General features: G+C 46.2%; 1 protein-coding gene across 3 annotated transcripts in view; it reads left to right on the top strand.

Moving 5' to 3' along the window:
- NOS1 (nitric oxide synthase 1) overlaps positions 1-16259 on the top strand; it is a 211668-nt gene that overhangs the window by 159596 nt on the left and 35813 nt on the right. For all 3 annotated transcript variants that reach the window (XM_048514672.1, XM_048514671.1, XM_048514674.1), the window contains exons 4-7: positions 10171-10308; positions 12262-12407; positions 12883-13045; positions 15819-15910. In XM_048514672.1, the coding sequence (XP_048370629.1) occupies positions 10171-10308; positions 12262-12407; positions 12883-13045; positions 15819-15910 (539 nt within the window). The remainder of the gene's footprint in view (positions 1-10170; positions 10309-12261; positions 12408-12882; positions 13046-15818; positions 15911-16259) is intronic.

Below are 16259 nucleotides of genomic sequence, written 5' to 3'. Positions count from 1 at the left end.
AGCCCTTCAGCTGCGCACACAATGTCAGGTTCAAGCTGAGGGTAACATTGACCAGAGAGCAAAATGGTCGGGTGGGAAAAATAAGATGCCATCCAAGCTCTGCATTCCACACAGCCAGGCAGGAGACATCTTGCAGGCGACTTAGGGGGGAAAGGTGTGCTTTGAAGCGTTCTCCAGAAAACATGCCATGAGCCAAAATAAAGCATCCTGAGGACATCTTGGGGGAAAAAACTGTGCAGGATGCCCTTTTTAGCATCCCCAGGTTGTCTTATTTAGGCTGTGCAGAACAGCATGATAAAATATATCACAAGACCAATGAAAAGTAGAGCTAAAATATATAAAACAGAGGACAGCAAATTAAAATACAAGGCAGGAAGCGGGGAACATTGAGGGAACATTAGACCAAAAAAAAAAGCATTCACTTGCTGGGGGAAGACAGTGATAGAAGAGGACAAATGAGTATCTCTGGGGAGGGAGTTCCCTACGTTTTGTGCCATGACTGAGAAGCCTCAAAACTAACCTTTCTACGTTCCCTTTTCCCCTTTGAACTTGGAACAGTCCCCTGGTGTGGACACAGCCTTCAACTGGAAGGCCTGTGTCTCTTGACCCATCCTCTTGCCGAATCACCTTTGCTGCTTCACCAGCCTGGCTGGTGTCGCTTCTTCCTCACATGTTGCACAAACAATATGTCATAGATTGTGTGAAAAAGCCTCCTCCCACCCACCCACCCTTTTGCTGGCTGGTTTTAGATTTTTCTTCCCAAAGTGCATTCATTAAAGTATGTATGACCATGATTGGCTAGTTACTGTTGCGTTATATAGCCACGTAGTGCAAAGTGCAACAGTGCCCCCTGGTCAGAACTGGCATGACATCTTAGCAACATTCCCCACTCCGCCCCTACCCACACACACAACTGTTTACAAACTGGAACTGACATTTGGTCTATTGGTTTCACTCTTTGGGCTCAAACTCAGGTTGAGGTTTCAGCAACACAGTTGTGCTGCTGTTATTTGAGTCACACTGGAAATCATTGTTCAAGTGGAAACGCTTGTAGTAGTATACCTAGAACACATGAAGGACACAGGTTGTTATCAGTCTGTATATGCAGCTGCCTTCTGATGAGTCAGATGACTGGTCCTTCTAGCTCAAGTACAGTAGAACCTCGGTTTTCGTTGGTGATCCGTCTGAAAAGAATAGATGAAAACCAAAACCGATGAAAACCGAGGCAAACTTTTCCATAGGAATCAATGCAAATCCAATTAATCCATGCTAGGCACTCCAAAAAACATACCAAAAACACATTTTTGGGGTGAATAAACATAGTGTTTAATGCTGAAAACAGTAACAAACAATAACACTAGGACCAGCTTCAGAGCCAGTGGACCAATGTCGCACCAGAAAGCTGTCCAAAAAGGTCTGTTTCTGACGCCTCTTTAAGATTTGTCTGAAATGGGGCAAGACAGTGTCATTAAACAAGTTGCAGACACGGCCTGCAACAGTGTTGTCCGGGGGATATTTCTCCACAAACCCCTGCACCTTACTGCAAATTGATGAAAACCGAGGCAAATTTTTACTGAAAAAATCGATGAAAACCGAAACCGATAAGAACCGAAGGCAATGAAAACCGAGGTTCCACTGTACTGTCTGCTCTGGCTAATACCAGTTCTCCCAGTACTCAAGCAAAGCCAGGCCTTTTCTGATTTAACTGGAGATGACAGGGATTGAAATTGGAATCTTCTTCACATGAAGCAGGTACAGTTGTCCCTTCCACATTGTGGGGATCAGGGGCATGGTGCCCCCCTTTATCTGGAAAACTGCATAAAACTCAAGGCACAAAGGTCACTGAGAGATCACCATGAAATGTCATGCAAGAGATTGGCGTAAACACGCTTTGAGCTGCAGTTCTTTTACTTCAAATGTAATTTTAAGAAAAGAAATTGTGTAGCTGTTCATTTATTTTATTAAGCAGCTATGTCATTAAAATTCCCATTTACAGTTCTTTCCCATGCTGACTCATGGTGTACCGAAACCACGATCGGGAAAGTTGCAATATGAAAGGGACAACTGTACTCTGCTATTGAGCTTGTACCTCCGACAAACCAACTTTTTAACTCTCTTTAGCTCCTGTTTTCAATGAATTCATACCACTCTGCCTGCATCTCTCTCTCTCTCTCTCTCATTCCAAAAAGCATTTTCCTAACCCCGATCTATGCACAGGTGCGTTCTGAACACAGAAGTTTCCTTGCTCTCTCCCCCACCCCTACAGCTAGAAGGGAAATGTCGCACAGTTGGCTTTTCTGCCAAACAGTGCTATATAAAGATGAGAGAACCTGCATAGAGGCCAAAACAATGCAGAAGGAAAAATCCATTCTCTACCCTTGAGGAAAAGCTCATGCAGAAAACATCAATCTACAAACGAGGCTCTTTGTTTTCTGTAACAATCAACCTGGGAGTTTGATGAGAGCGAAAGCTCTAAGCCGCCTCCCTCATCTAGCCTGCAAACCTTCAGCATTTTTTTATTCACTGACATAACGGAGCAGCAGTGGCGTAGTAGTTAAGGGCAGGTGTACTCTAATCCAGAGGAACCGGGTTGATTCCCCGCTCTGCCACTTGAGCTGCGGAGGCTTATCTGGGGAATTCAGATTAGCCTGACTTTACTGAGTTTGTAAGCCCCTTTGAGTCTCCTACAGGAGAGAAAGGGGGGGATATAAATCCAATTCTTCTTCTTCTTCCATCCTACCCTTGTGTTAGATGACATCCAGATCAACTTACAAAGCAGAAAACATAAAGCATGTGAGAAAAAAGGTAGCAGTAATTTAAAAAAAACAATCAACAGCAGCAAACCCATTAAAGCGTCAGTCCAACAGTAAAAGCAGCAGTTTGGAAAAGGTTCCAGGCAGATAAAAGCAATCTTAACTGATCCAAGACCATGAAGACTGCTACCTGAAGTATTAGGGGTCAGCTATAGAGAGGTGTATGGATTGGGAGGGTGGTCAGTCCATCCAGGGCTGTCTTAATACATGGGCACACTGGGCAGTTGCTTGGGGGCCCCACGAGCATAGTGGCTCCTTGCTAATCTATGTCTACTGTGACTTGCTGTCAGTAAATAACATACTATACTAAACTATAAATATTTGTTATTGGAAAATGCATATTTGGCAAATGTTTTACTGAAGATAACAAACAATATTAATGTTAATTTTGTGTAACAAGTGAACATTGGCATTTGCCTCTGATTTAGTATCACGGTCACCTCTGCAATCACAAGTGCCTGTGCAGAAGTGGCGTAGGAGGTTAAGAGCTCGTGTATCTAATCTGGAAGAACCGGGTTTGATTCCCTGCTCTGCCGCCTGAGCTGTGGAGTGTTATCTGGGGAATTCAGATTAGCCTGTGCACTCCTGCACACGCCAGCTGGGTTACCTTGGGCTAGTCACAGCTTCTCGGACCTCTCTCAGCCTCACTCACCTCACAGGGTGTTTGTTGTGAGGGGGGAAGGGCAAGGAGATTGTAAGCCCCTTTGAGTCTCCTGCAGTCTCCTCCTCCTCCTCCTCCTCCTCTTCTTCTTCTTCTTCTTCTTCTTCTTCTTCTTCTTCTTCTTCTTCTTCTTCTTCTTCTTCTTCTTCTTCTTCTATGTGTACATATCTCACGTACTGCTTTGCCCAGGGGCCTAGAACATTGTTAAGATGGCCCTGAGTCCACCCTAGAGACAAGTGGCACATCTGGCTGGAATGCTGTGCAGTTGGCTACGGGGTGCGTGTGGCAGAATGGGCAAATTCATGCATCTGTAGTTCAAGACACAGCAGTGAGGTTACATTTCCCTGCTGGAGAGGTTACATTTCCCCACTTCTAGAAGTTGTTCACTGACTGGCTATTGCATTTGCTGGAAATCTTCCGTAGTGTTTTGTATAGTTTCCAATGTTCCTAATAAAAAGGTACGGCGTGGTTTTGGGAGTTTGTATGGGTCATTATGGCTGGTTTCAACTTCTGTCTCATATAAAGCCCAACATAGTTCAGGCTCAGAATACCTGAGGGCAGAGGTGTAGCAAGAGGGGAAAGCGCCCGGTGCACCGGTGCGTCCTCCACCTCCACCCCACCCCAGAATGCTCCCATTCCGCCCCTGCCACGCCCCCAGAACACCCCCAGAACTCCCTTGCCCCACCCCCACAGGGGCGCGCGCCCAGTGCGTTGCACACAGCCCTATCCACTTGGAGCTACACCTCTGCCTGAGGGATTGCTTCCTCCCAAGTGACCCAGGATGGTGGGCAATCACCAGGGAAAAGACTTTTTCTGTTGGTAAGGCAAGAGTCTGGAAATTCCTTTGTGAAGTCTGGAGTCAAAACTGTGGGTTTTTCAAATTAAAACTTGCTTGATATTTTTATTTTCCTACACCTTTAATTAACTGTTGCACCCCCATTCCTTTGAAATGTGTTCCATCTCTGCTGTCTTCATAGTGTTGCACTTTGCTGATGGTTTTTAACCTGTTGGCCGCTTTTAGGCTTTTATAGTTTTATCTGCTCATTCTGTAGCTTTTAAAGTATGTTTAAAGTGCTGCTTTTAAGTGCACGCTGCTAGTTTTCTACTGTGTTCGTTTTATTCATTGAATGTTGCTGAACAGTACAGAAAGGGTCAGTGCCTACCTCTGTAAGAGTCAGCGCTGCTTATGCGTTCGTGTGTGTGAGTGTGGCCCCTTCCGCACATGCAGAATAATGCACTTTCAATCCACTTTCAGAATTGTTCGCAAGTGGATTGTGCTATTCTGCACAGCTGCAAAGTGCATTGAAAGAGAATTGAAAGTACATTATTCTGCGTGTGCAGAAGGGGCCGGTATGTGTGTACTGACAAGTCACAGCTGACTCGGGCAATCCTGTTGGGTTTTCAGTGCAAGAAAGGGCTTACCATCCATAAAATCACATAATTGACAGGGGTGCAGAGGGATCGCCAAGTTGCTATATAACGGAAGCGATTGGCTGTTAGTTAAAGAAAGGAGCGAAGGGAGGTTTCCAGGACATGAAAGGACTCTGCAGAAGGTCTCTTTGCAGTCTGAAAGCCAAAAGAATACATTACCCTGGAGATTGGAAAGGTTTGGTTTGAATGAAATGTGCCTCCCCTGCTTATAGTATTTCTCAAGCTAAATTCCCCTTTCCTATGATGGCTGTTTGAACAATGATAGAAAAAAATATGCAGGCAGAAGTAGGAAGACTTATATTTTTTATTGTATTATTCAATTTATATCCCACCCTCCCCCCATAGGGCTCAGGAAAGCTGCGTGGGAGAAAAGTTTAGGAACCCACACACACACAGAGGCAACTGCTACTGTGGGGGAACTGGTAACTTCTTCCGTAGCAGCATTTCATTATTCACTTATTCCCTCTTTTTATACTCCACTTTTTCCTGTTGGGAGGTCCCTGCTCCACACAACAAACCTGCAAGGCAGGCTGGGCTGAGAGTATGTGACTCTCAAGGTTACCCAGCAAGCTTCCATGGTGGAGTGTGGGTTCGAACCAGGGTGGCCTAGATCCTCATTTAGCACTCGGACCGCTACACCACTGGAAAAAGGAAAGGGAGCCTATCAGAAGATCGAGTCACAGGTCTCCCCCGCCTTGGTAACATATTGTTTGGCAATTATCAGAATAAGGTCAAGCAGGCTTCAGGCCTACTTTTCCAGGTCAAGAGCTCTTGTTTCACCGTGTCTTTGCTGAGGTTTCTTTTAACTCTGCATACCTTCTGTGTTGAGAGCTTAACCCCTCTGCCTGTTCAGGCTGCCCAAATCCATCCTTTTAAAGCTGCTATTGTTGAACTCCTCCGCCACCCCAACTAGAAACTGCAAGCTTTCCTCTTATCCTTCTTAAATGTGATGCTCCACATACTTCTTGACTACCAACTTAGCATATTCTCCCTACCTCCACCTCTTCGGTTGCCGGCTCCAAAATGGTCAGATCAATACTATCAAGACTCAAAAGGCGGCTGAAGAGTGTTATTTGTTAGCAGGGAAGTGGCTGGGGATGAGAGAGCCAAAGAACTCGAAGGAGGAGGAGGAGGAGGAGGAGGGTTTATATCCCCCCTTTTCTCTCCTATAGGAGACTCAAAGGGGCTTACCAACTCCTTTCCCTTCCCCGCTCACAACAAACACCCTGAGAGGTGGGTAGGGCTGAGAGAGCTCCAAAGAACTGTGACTCACCCAAGGTCACCCAGCTGGCATTTGTTGGAGTGTACAGGCTAATCTGAATTCCCCAGATAAGCCTCCACAGCTCAGGCGGCAGAGCCGGGAATCAAACCCGGTTCCTCCAGATTAGAATACACCTGCTCTTAACCACTACGCCACTGCTGCTCCTTTGCCCCTCCTTGAGAAAGCAGCTCCAGCAGTTGTGTTTGAAAAAGAAAAAGCCAGCTTTTAAATTGACCTGGGTGGGGTAATAGTATTTCCACAGAAGCCTTTCTCAAAGAATAAGTCCCCCCCCCCCCCCAAGATAACACACGGATTATAACAGGGTGTCCAACTTTGGTGCCCCAGATGTTCACGGACTACAATTCCGATTGGCCATCCTGGCAGGGACTGATGAGAATCGTAGTTCATGAACATCTGGGGCACCAGAGTTGAACACCCCTGGATTATAACATTTGTTGGCTTCTTTACCCAATGCAAATGTAGCCATCTTTTGGATAAACTCCAAAAGGTTAGTAATGCCTTTTCCATGCTAGACACTGACTTTTACAATCGCTCTGGGAGGAATAAGATTCTAGTCCAGCGGCTCTTTTGTGACCATCAAGAAAGAGTAGGGAACAAGTAGAAATGTTTGTATTTAATGAAGGGAGCTGACTCACTGAAGCTCGTACTGTGAAAATCTTGTTGGTCTTTAAGGAGGCCACTGGACTTGAATCTTGCTTTTCTACCGCAAACCAATGTGACCACCCACCTCAGCTTTCTAGAAGGAACCTGACCCTTCATTGCTGGACAGTGGAATAAATCTTAGAGTCACATTGTGTCAAGTGTCACTAAGAAAACTAAATCCGCTTGTGATGTATCTGAGGTCCTGGGGCTCACATGATATAGAGAGTCTTTGATCTAACCACAATTTGTTGTGACGTCTGAATTGGAGCTTAAGCAAATTGGCTTTTTAAAGCAGAATTGCATCAGTCTAAACAAGTGATCTCAGCCGAAAGACAGGCTTATAGCTTTTAGGTGCTTTGGTTTCAGGCTATTTGGGCCTTTTGTAAGGAAGATGGTCCTTTAGAATTGCACTTGGAAACCAAGTGGAACCTGGCAAAGATTTTTGAAATGTCTGCAAGAATATGTTCCCTGCTCCAAGTCCTACTTAACAACCTGGCTGCTCTTCTTTAGCAGCTGAAATTTCTGGATCCTTTTTTACATCGATTCTTGCGCACAGAGAATATGGTATAATGATCAAGCTCAGGATGGATAACTGAGATACACCCATATTCAGAGGTGGGATCCAGCAGGTTCTCACAGGTTCCCGAGAGTAGGTTACTAATTATTTGTGTGTGCCAAGAGGGGGTTACTAGTTGGTGATTTTGCCACGTGATTTTTGCCCTAGTTACGCCCCTCCTCTCAGCAGTAGCAAGCAGAACTTGAAGCAGTCTAGCAGGAGGTGCACCGGTGTGCGTGGCAGCCTGCCCCTGCGTGCATTCGTTTCCCACCCAAGGACCTGCGCAGCGGCTGCGTCCTTGCCCCAGCCCTGCCCAGGAATGCCCCGCCCCGGAATGCCCGGCCACGCCCCTGACGTGCCCCATCCCCATTGGCGCTATGCCACAGTTTGAATCCCACCACCATGGGAACCTGTTACTAAAAGTTTTGGATCCCACCACTGAAGGAACCCCATGCCATCAGATAACTGGAGCAACAGAGACAAAGGTTCTCCTCTGTTTCTTTGCATGCTGTGTTTCCTATTTGCACATGATATTCTATTATGACCCTAGATCTGTACCATGTGGGTTTGCTGTAACACTGAATCTGATTATAAAGGGAACTTTACTTATTTATTCAAAACAGTTGCATTGGGCCTTTGTGGCCTTCCAGGTGGTGAAGGACAGTTGAAAATACATTAAAAATCAACTTTTGAAATAGTACACATATAGAGATAAAAACAGCAATTAAAAACAAACAAGAAGTAGGGTCCGTAAGGAAACTCCAGATGAAACACTGGCTGGAAGAAAGTGATCAAAGAAGACAAACAAATCTCCCTGGAGAATGAATGCCATAATTGTGGTGCCATTTATTTAGCCTCTCATGATGGCAGAGCCCAAAACAGAAGACTGTCATAATAGGTAGGTTTGTATGCGAGTCTTTACCATCTTACACCGCTTTAGAAGTGGAAGCCGCATCTGAATCTCTGAAAAATATGTTTCCTCCGTCAGATTTGGGTCCATTTTTGCGGCACTTGAAAGAGCCAAGAAGCAGCTGTTTATTTTAACAGGTCCTTGACAAGTCCTTTCCTCCTTCTAAGAATTCAGGAGATCTGCATTCAGATTACTCCCTAGTATGCATGTGTGTGTTGTGCGGGAGGAGGCAATTCTGTTGAGAGTCATGGGACCCAAATGGAGAGTGTTCAAAGTAATTTTTTTTTTTGCAAAAAGTATCTTGCAAGGTAAGTGGGATATCCCTTAAGAACCTTCTCTGCCCCCCACCCCCAAACAATGCATTTTCTACCTCCTGGCCTCGTTTTTAATTTTCTCTGGGGCTTTAATGAGCAAACCAGGCGAGACCAAATGCTGGCATGCATACTCCCATACAGATGTAATAATTGTGGAGGGTTCACTAATCTTCACACTAGTAATAAGCCGTTAACATGCTGCCTCGTAAAAGCTTTTTTGCATAATGTATGTGGACCTCTGGCAGTAGCATTAATCTCCCCATTTCACATAACCTGGATTTCCCAAGACAGCAACTGCATTATAAGAGAGCCCGGCTCCTCATGCAGCAAGGGCCCACCGGCGGAAACCAAGCCTGCTTTGTGCTGCAGATCGGCAAATATTCTCCATTTCATATCTTTAAAATCTTTTTCTCGCTGGTTTCACCTCTGACCCTTTTGGCAGTTGGTTTTATTGATTCGTTTCTTGTGTGGCCAGCGGTTGCAGCGGTACATTCGGTTTATTTGGTATTCACATGCTGGCCGTACGTCATTTATCTACACAGTATATTTAGATCTAATGCTGATCTGTCAATCAATTGGAAAAATGCGTACAGGAAAAATTGGATACGAGGAAACTACAAAACAAATCTCAGGTTTGATTCGCAGAGCAGGCGGGTGAAACTGAAGTGGGGATTGGGGAATGAGAGTTGCGAGGATAAGAAATGCCAAGGAATCTCCCATGTCGATCTTACAGCTGGCAGCCGGCTTCAATTCGTACAAACAGTTTACACATTATTATTCTCTTTCTGGCTTGATCTAAGTTGGAAGATACAGGGCTTAATTTGCAGAAAGAGGCATTCGAGCAGGTTTGAAAGGGATGCACATATTGGTAAGGAAACCCAGATCCTGCTCTCCTAGATTGCCACCCACTCTCCTCCCGTATCTTAAATGGCTACTTGGCTGGCAGAAACTCAACAGGTGGAGTTTTTCTTCACCCTTGCTGCTTCATATTGGGGAGAAAGTTGCATCTGTTAACAACCCATTCCCTTCCAGATTCTATGGCCTCTTCAGGCATTGTCCATGTGTTGCCAAGTTCCTTTGAGGTCTAGAAAGGAAATTCCCAGGATGCCGCATTCTATGTTCTAAGAAGAAGAAGAAGAAGAGTTTGGATTTATATCCCCCCTTTCTCTCCTGCAGGAGACTCAAAGGGGCTTACAATCTCCTTGCCCTTCCCCCCTCACAACAAACACCCTGTGAGGTAGGTGGGGCTGAGAGAGCTCCGAGAAGCTGTGACTAGCCCAAGGTCACCCAGCTGGCGTGTGTGGGAGTGTACAGGCTAATTTGAATTCCCCAGATAAGCCTCCACAGCTCAGGCAGCAGAGCTGGGAATCAAACCCGGTTCCTCCAGATTAGATACACGAGCTCTTAACTTCCTACGCCACTACTGCTCCTAAGCCAATTCAATGCAGTTAGAGACCACAGAATATACACAGTGTTATGCATTTCTCTCTCTCTCCCCACCCCCCCCCCTCCCCAGCTGCTGGAATGTAACAACCTAATGCTTCTTCTCCATCTCACACAGCCACCCCCTTCAGGCCGGCAATCGCCAACCAAGAGCCTGGTGAACGGGAGCCCTTCCAAGTGCCCACGCTTTGCTAAAGTCAAGAACTGGGAGACGGGCTCTGTGTTCAATGATACCTTGCATCTCAAGAGTACCATGGTAAGTAAGACCAAGTCTGGCGCGGCATTTCCCAGTTGCCAGATCACTTTGACATAGGAAACAGCTCGGAAACCGTTGCTTTGGAGAAGCGTCACCCAGACTGCGCGCTGCCATGGCAACCTCGGGGGAACCGCTCTGTCTGTGGCTCAGCAGGGTTGAATCCAGCCAAGGCGGGAAGCATCACCACCTGGTGAAATGGGCAGATAGACTCCAATTGCCTCCATCCATTGCTTCCCTTTCCCTCCCAGTGCTTGAAGGCCTAGGCGTGAACCTGGCCAGACATCTCACTTCAACTGCAGGGCAGGGTGTTTTGTTGCATAGAACTCTCAATGTGTAGTCCAGGGTGCATTAGCTAAAACAAGCTATTGCTATTTGCTGCTGTTATAAAGTCAGATAGCCGATAAAAATTTGAGGGGATAATTGCATGAATGGTGCTTTGAACAGGAAAACCAAAGATGGACGACCCATCAGCAATATGACAGAAGGGCCAAACCACTGAGATAATCAGTGTTTCCAGTGGACGTAGATATTTGTGTTGCTTGAAGAGCAAAAGTAAGCTACTTCCTTTTTCACACACACCATTGAAAACACACACACGCCCTCCACTCAATTCTTGTAATTTTTAGAACAGGCCAATTCAGGAGTTTAGTTTACACCACTAAAACATTCCCATTCTCACTGGACACAGTGTGTAACAGACTTCCCTCTGTGATACACCTCTGAAGATGCCAGCCACAGATGCAGGTGAAACATTAGGAACAAGATCCACCAGACCACGGCCACACAGCCTGGAAAACCCACCACAACCAGTTGAATCTGGCCGTGAAAGCCTTCGACAATACATCAGGAGTCAGAGTTCAAATTTGTGAAGAAGGTTGGTTGACTTAATGAAGCCCACGTCTCTAGTCCCAGCTATAAATGATAAGGAGAGATCATCTAATTCTTACTGTTCCAGCCCTTTAATTGACTCCGTGTTGAATGCAGTGTGATGCCCCCTCGTGGCTGCTGTAGGAGCAAACTCAAGAATGGGGCTTACTAAAAGATAGAAAACTATCACAACTTTGTTGTTGTTTGTCAAAAAAAAGGTGATACAGCTAAAAGGGGAGTAGCTTGGCTTGAACAGGATGCAGGAAGGAATCCCCTTCCCATCACAGATCACTGTGCCACAGTTTGGCTTATGGAGAGATTGCTCAATGAGAATGTTTAGACAGTGTGGGTGACTGGGACTGTGCAGCTTATCTGCATGGCATGGCATGGTGCAGTGTGCTGCCAGGTTCATTAACTGAATCAACTTCTCTTTTTAACTTTATGTTCACCCCTAACCAGTTCATGGACAAGAAACCCTGCAATCCATCTATCCCAAATTTGTAAAAATTGCCCATTCCTGATGTGTAGCCAAAAGGGGAGAAAGCATACAGCTTGGTAGCCCTCTGGGCTGGCTACAGGTTATGAGAAGCTCTGAGTAAGATGTCTCCCCTCCACTACTTGAACCACTCCATTGTGTACTTATATACACCTTGTTGGTGGTAGAAGCAGAGAACACCCCTTTCATTATCAGTTGGTCTTTGAAGGAGCCAGCAAGATTTAAAGGAATGTTGAAGAGTCACATTCCATTACTTCCTGTAGGAACCCATACTAGTAGCAAACAGGAGACCATCCCTTGCAACATCTTTGGAACAATCTTCCATTTTTGGAGAAAGTAGGCAAGTCAAGTGTCTTTAGTTGGTGGTGGGCCTTCTGCTAGGTCAGGGGTCTGCAAACCTGTGGCTCTCCAGATGTTCATGGACTACAAATCCCATCAGCCCCTGCCAGCATGGCCAATTGTGCTAGGTCATGGCCTTGGTTTGTGTCTTACCATGCTGATGTTCAGGGCCATTCTTTGCAGTCTGGTCGAATGAACACAGCTGACACAGAAGCGAATAGCCATGTAATCTTTTGGCTCATACCTTTCAGGTGACGCCCTGTACCGAGGATGTCTGCATGGGTTCCGTCATGTACCCTTCCCAACAAGTCCGGAGGCCGGAAGACGTCAGGACGAAGGAGCAGCTGCTCCCGCTAGCGAAAGAATTCATCGATCAGTACTATTCCTCTATCAAGAGGCAAGTCTTACGTGTGAACAGTCTTGGCCTCTGCATCTGACAGAGCTCCGTATAAGAATACGCCTAGATTTCTGCAAATAGCAGCTTGATTGAATGAGGACTTGCTGTGCAAATGAAATGGAGTGCTGTGGGGGCATGCTTTTTACTTTCTCCCAAAATAATGGATCTATGGTCCAGAGGGGGCGTTCTGGGGCAGGACGGGGTGCGTTCCAGGGCAGGACGGGGGCGGAGGATGCACCGATGCACCGGGCACTTTCCCCCCTTGCTATGCCTCTGATGGTCAGCCTTTACTCTGTGTGTGTGTGTGTGTGTGTGTGTGTGTGTGTGTGTGTGTGTGTGTGTGTGTGTGTGTGTGTGTGTGTGTGTGTGTGTGTGTGTTAAAAAACCTGGAATCCATGATTGTATGATACAAGACAGACTTTTCCTGAATGATGATGATAGTGACAGCTGCCAGCTCTTTTCTCCATGCTGGCAGGTTTGGCTCCAAAGCTCACATGGAGAGGCTGGAAGAAGTAACCAAGGAGATTGAAGCGACGGACACTTACCAGCTGCGAGATACGGAGCTGATCTACGGAGCGAAGCATGCCTGGCGCAATGCCTCCCGCTGCGTGGGCAGGATTCAGTGGTCCAAGTTGCAGGTGGGTGTGTGGGCGGCTGTCCTGGGCACAACTAGTGGGGCTCCTCTGCAAGAAACCCACCTGGGGAAGAATCTGTTTATTTGGAAAGAAGCGCCATAATCGCAAGCCACTGATTCAGACTTTGGAAGGCATCCCTACTGCAGGGTTTGAGGAAACAGTTTGTAACGTGAGCGAGTCTAAGCAAGTATGTCTGGGGAGCCTTTCCTATAAGCCTCTTTACTTTTTAAAGAAGAAGAAAGCCAGTTTTGTTTGCAAGCAAATTTTCTATACAAATGTGGATGTTTAATTAAACGTGTGCAGGGATTTGGGCTACAGGAGCCTTTGAAAAAGAACTGACTCCTAATATCATCGTAGCTGATATCCTGACCTAAGGCATCCAAGAATTTGTTTGGGCTGTGAGCCACAGTATGTATACTTCAAAACAAAAATTATTCCATTAAAGTAAATGTTGCTGCTTCTAGTCAGACTTTTCCTGCTTTTTCCGTTCTGTGCGACCTGTCCTTATGCATTTTCAGAGAGCCACGCTCTGAAATTCATGTGGCATCCCGCCAGAGGTTTGGTAGCCCTGCTGAATTAGACCAAAGGCCCATTTAGTCTAGCATCCTGTTTCTCACAGTGGCCAACAAGATGTTTCCACAAAACACACAAACAGAACAAGAGGGCCACACCTCCGTCAACAACCATCCAGTGATACACTATCTTTTCTCTATAACTGTATATTTTTTTAAAACAGTGCATTTTGGACATATGTGATCGGCAAACGTGGGAAATCTCTTTGTGGCTTTTGCAGAATAGCAGCAGTGGCGTAAGAGCAGGTGCACTCTGATCTGGAGGAACCGGGTTTGATTCCCAGCTCTGCCGCCTGAGCTGTGGAGGCTTATCTGGGGAATTATGATTAGCCTGTGCACTCCCACACATGCCAGCTGGGTGACCTTGGGCTAATCACAGCTTCTGGGAGCTCTCTCAGCCCCACCCACCTCATAGGGTGTTTGTTGTGAGGGGGAAGGGCAAGGAGATTGTAAGCCCCTTTGAGTCTCCTACAGGAGAGAAAGGGGGGGATATAAATCCAAACTCCTCCTCCTCCTCCTCCTCTTCTTCTTCTTCTTCTTCTTCTTCTTCTTCTTCTTCTGAACTATCAGTGGTGTCTATTTAGGGTTCTGTTAGGAGGGACAACTTTCTAGCAGGTGGTAACTTACCCCAGAGTATTTGCAGCCATTTAGGAAGCCAGTTGCCTGTAGAGTCCTATAAAGTGGTCAGAAACACAGGACAGCAGACGATTCTCCTGTGCCCTTAGCGGGACAGCACAGGTTTACCACACAGTGCGAGGCTAGTTACCCCTAGATAAATGATCATCTGTGTTTACTCCATCAGTTGCTTTAAGAGGTGCTTCTGTGGTTTTTCCTTTTTTCCCTCCTCCTTTTCTGACCTTTCCCCCTTTGCTGTGATGTGTATTATGTTGTGGGCAATTATTTTTGAATGGTTAGCCATTGGGAACACAATGGCAAAGCCAGCGGCATAGGAATGAAGTGGATAAACAGTGATGTGTGTAAGACGTGCCTCCTTGAACGCACATTCTCTGCATTCTGAGGCCTTTGTTTTTCGGGCAGCAAATACGTGCACAACGCAGGGCTGAAGCAGGCAGGTCTCCCGTTGGTCTGCAAAAGGCAAATTGCAAGATTGTGCAGCCCGGATTCAGTTTGGTGCTGCACGGAAGGGGGTTTCGGGCTTCACCCACATTGTGGTTTTGTTTATCAACCCTGCTGCCCCATGCGGATTAGCATTTTAAAGGGGAAAATGTTTGTCCTTTGAAACCCCTATCCTCTTGCGGCTGCCAGCTTGCGGCAGCCATTTTGGGGCTGTGTTCAACATGCTGTGACAGAATTCCAGATGTGCCCACAGGCTCAAAAAGGTTTTAGACCCCTGCCTTAGACTGAAAGTAATTGCCAGCCTACCTCTTCTCAAGTACAATTTAGGACTGCCGGTATAGCTAGATGAGACATTAAGTCTCTGGTATTTTGGGGAGGAGGGAGGGGAAGATTGGTAAATAGCAGCCAGTACAAAGGGGGGATTTGGATTGAGTCTGTGTGTGGTGGGGGTTTAATTACTTCTTCCCCACTTTCAAATCCCATCCTTCCCATTTTCTGTAAGTCAGGGGTGTAACAAGGCGAACTGGAGTCCTGGGCAAAACCTGAGTTTTATGCCCCCCCATGGCTTGGAAACAATGGGGGATAGGGGCTACCCCTTTGGGGGGTCCATAACTTTGACCCCCTGAGCCAAACTTGGAGGGTATCATAATGACAGTCTCCTGATAATACCCTGAAATTTTGATGCCAATATCTTTAAAAATGCACCCCCTGCAGGTTGAAACGTGAAAAAACACCAAAAAATAAAAACGCAGGAGCATGCCCTGTAAAATTCCTGAGCCCTGGGCAGATGCCCACATTGCCCAATGGACATTACGCCACTGCTGTAAGTTGTTGTTAAGTCGAAGAAGAGAAAACAGACTTGTAACTTACCTTGTAAAGAAAATCATGGCTCCAGGGTGTGGACTTGTTTGAGGTTCAGGGAAAAGAATCAAATTCCCCCCTGCTGCATCCCTAGCCAAAAAAGCGAAGAAGACAGCAACTTCCTGTTACCACAACTCTGGAGATCCAATCCTGTATCATCCAGCCTCTGGTTTTGTTAAATTCTGAGTGAGTTACACAATGGTTGTTTATATCTTAAGGGAGATACAGGAACCATTTTGTCACATTGCGGCTTTGAATTCTTGCAGGTGTTTGATGCCCGGGACTGCACCACCGCCCACGGGATGTTCAACTACATTTGCAACCACATAAAATATGCCACTAACAAAGGGAATCTCAGGTGCGCTGTGCAATTCTTAGGGGTTGTATATTTGTATGTGCACTGTTTTTTCCTTTTCCATTCATCCCCGTTGTCATGGCTGGATTGGGTCAGCTTGTGGGGGTGGAGGGGGGGCCTGGCAATCAGAGACCCGTTCCGCACGTGCAGAATAATGCACTTTCAATTCACTTTCAATGCACTTTGCAGCAGGATTTTACTGTGCAGAATACCAAAATCCACTCGCAAACAATTGTGAAAGTGGATTGAAAGTGCATTATTCTGCATGTGCAGAACGGACCTAGGTGAGGGACTGATGGCGTGTGTCTTCAGTGGTACATCAGTTTCTGCATGTGCTTTGTTAGCTGAGTGG

This window comes from Sphaerodactylus townsendi, linkage group LG13 (genome assembly GCF_021028975.2).
Source record: "Sphaerodactylus townsendi isolate TG3544 linkage group LG13, MPM_Stown_v2.3, whole genome shotgun sequence".
Classification (NCBI taxonomy): Eukaryota; Metazoa; Chordata; class Lepidosauria; order Squamata; family Sphaerodactylidae; genus Sphaerodactylus; species Sphaerodactylus townsendi.
The sequence above is the reverse complement of the archived record's forward strand: the minus strand, read 5'-3'. Positions and strand labels throughout refer to the sequence as shown.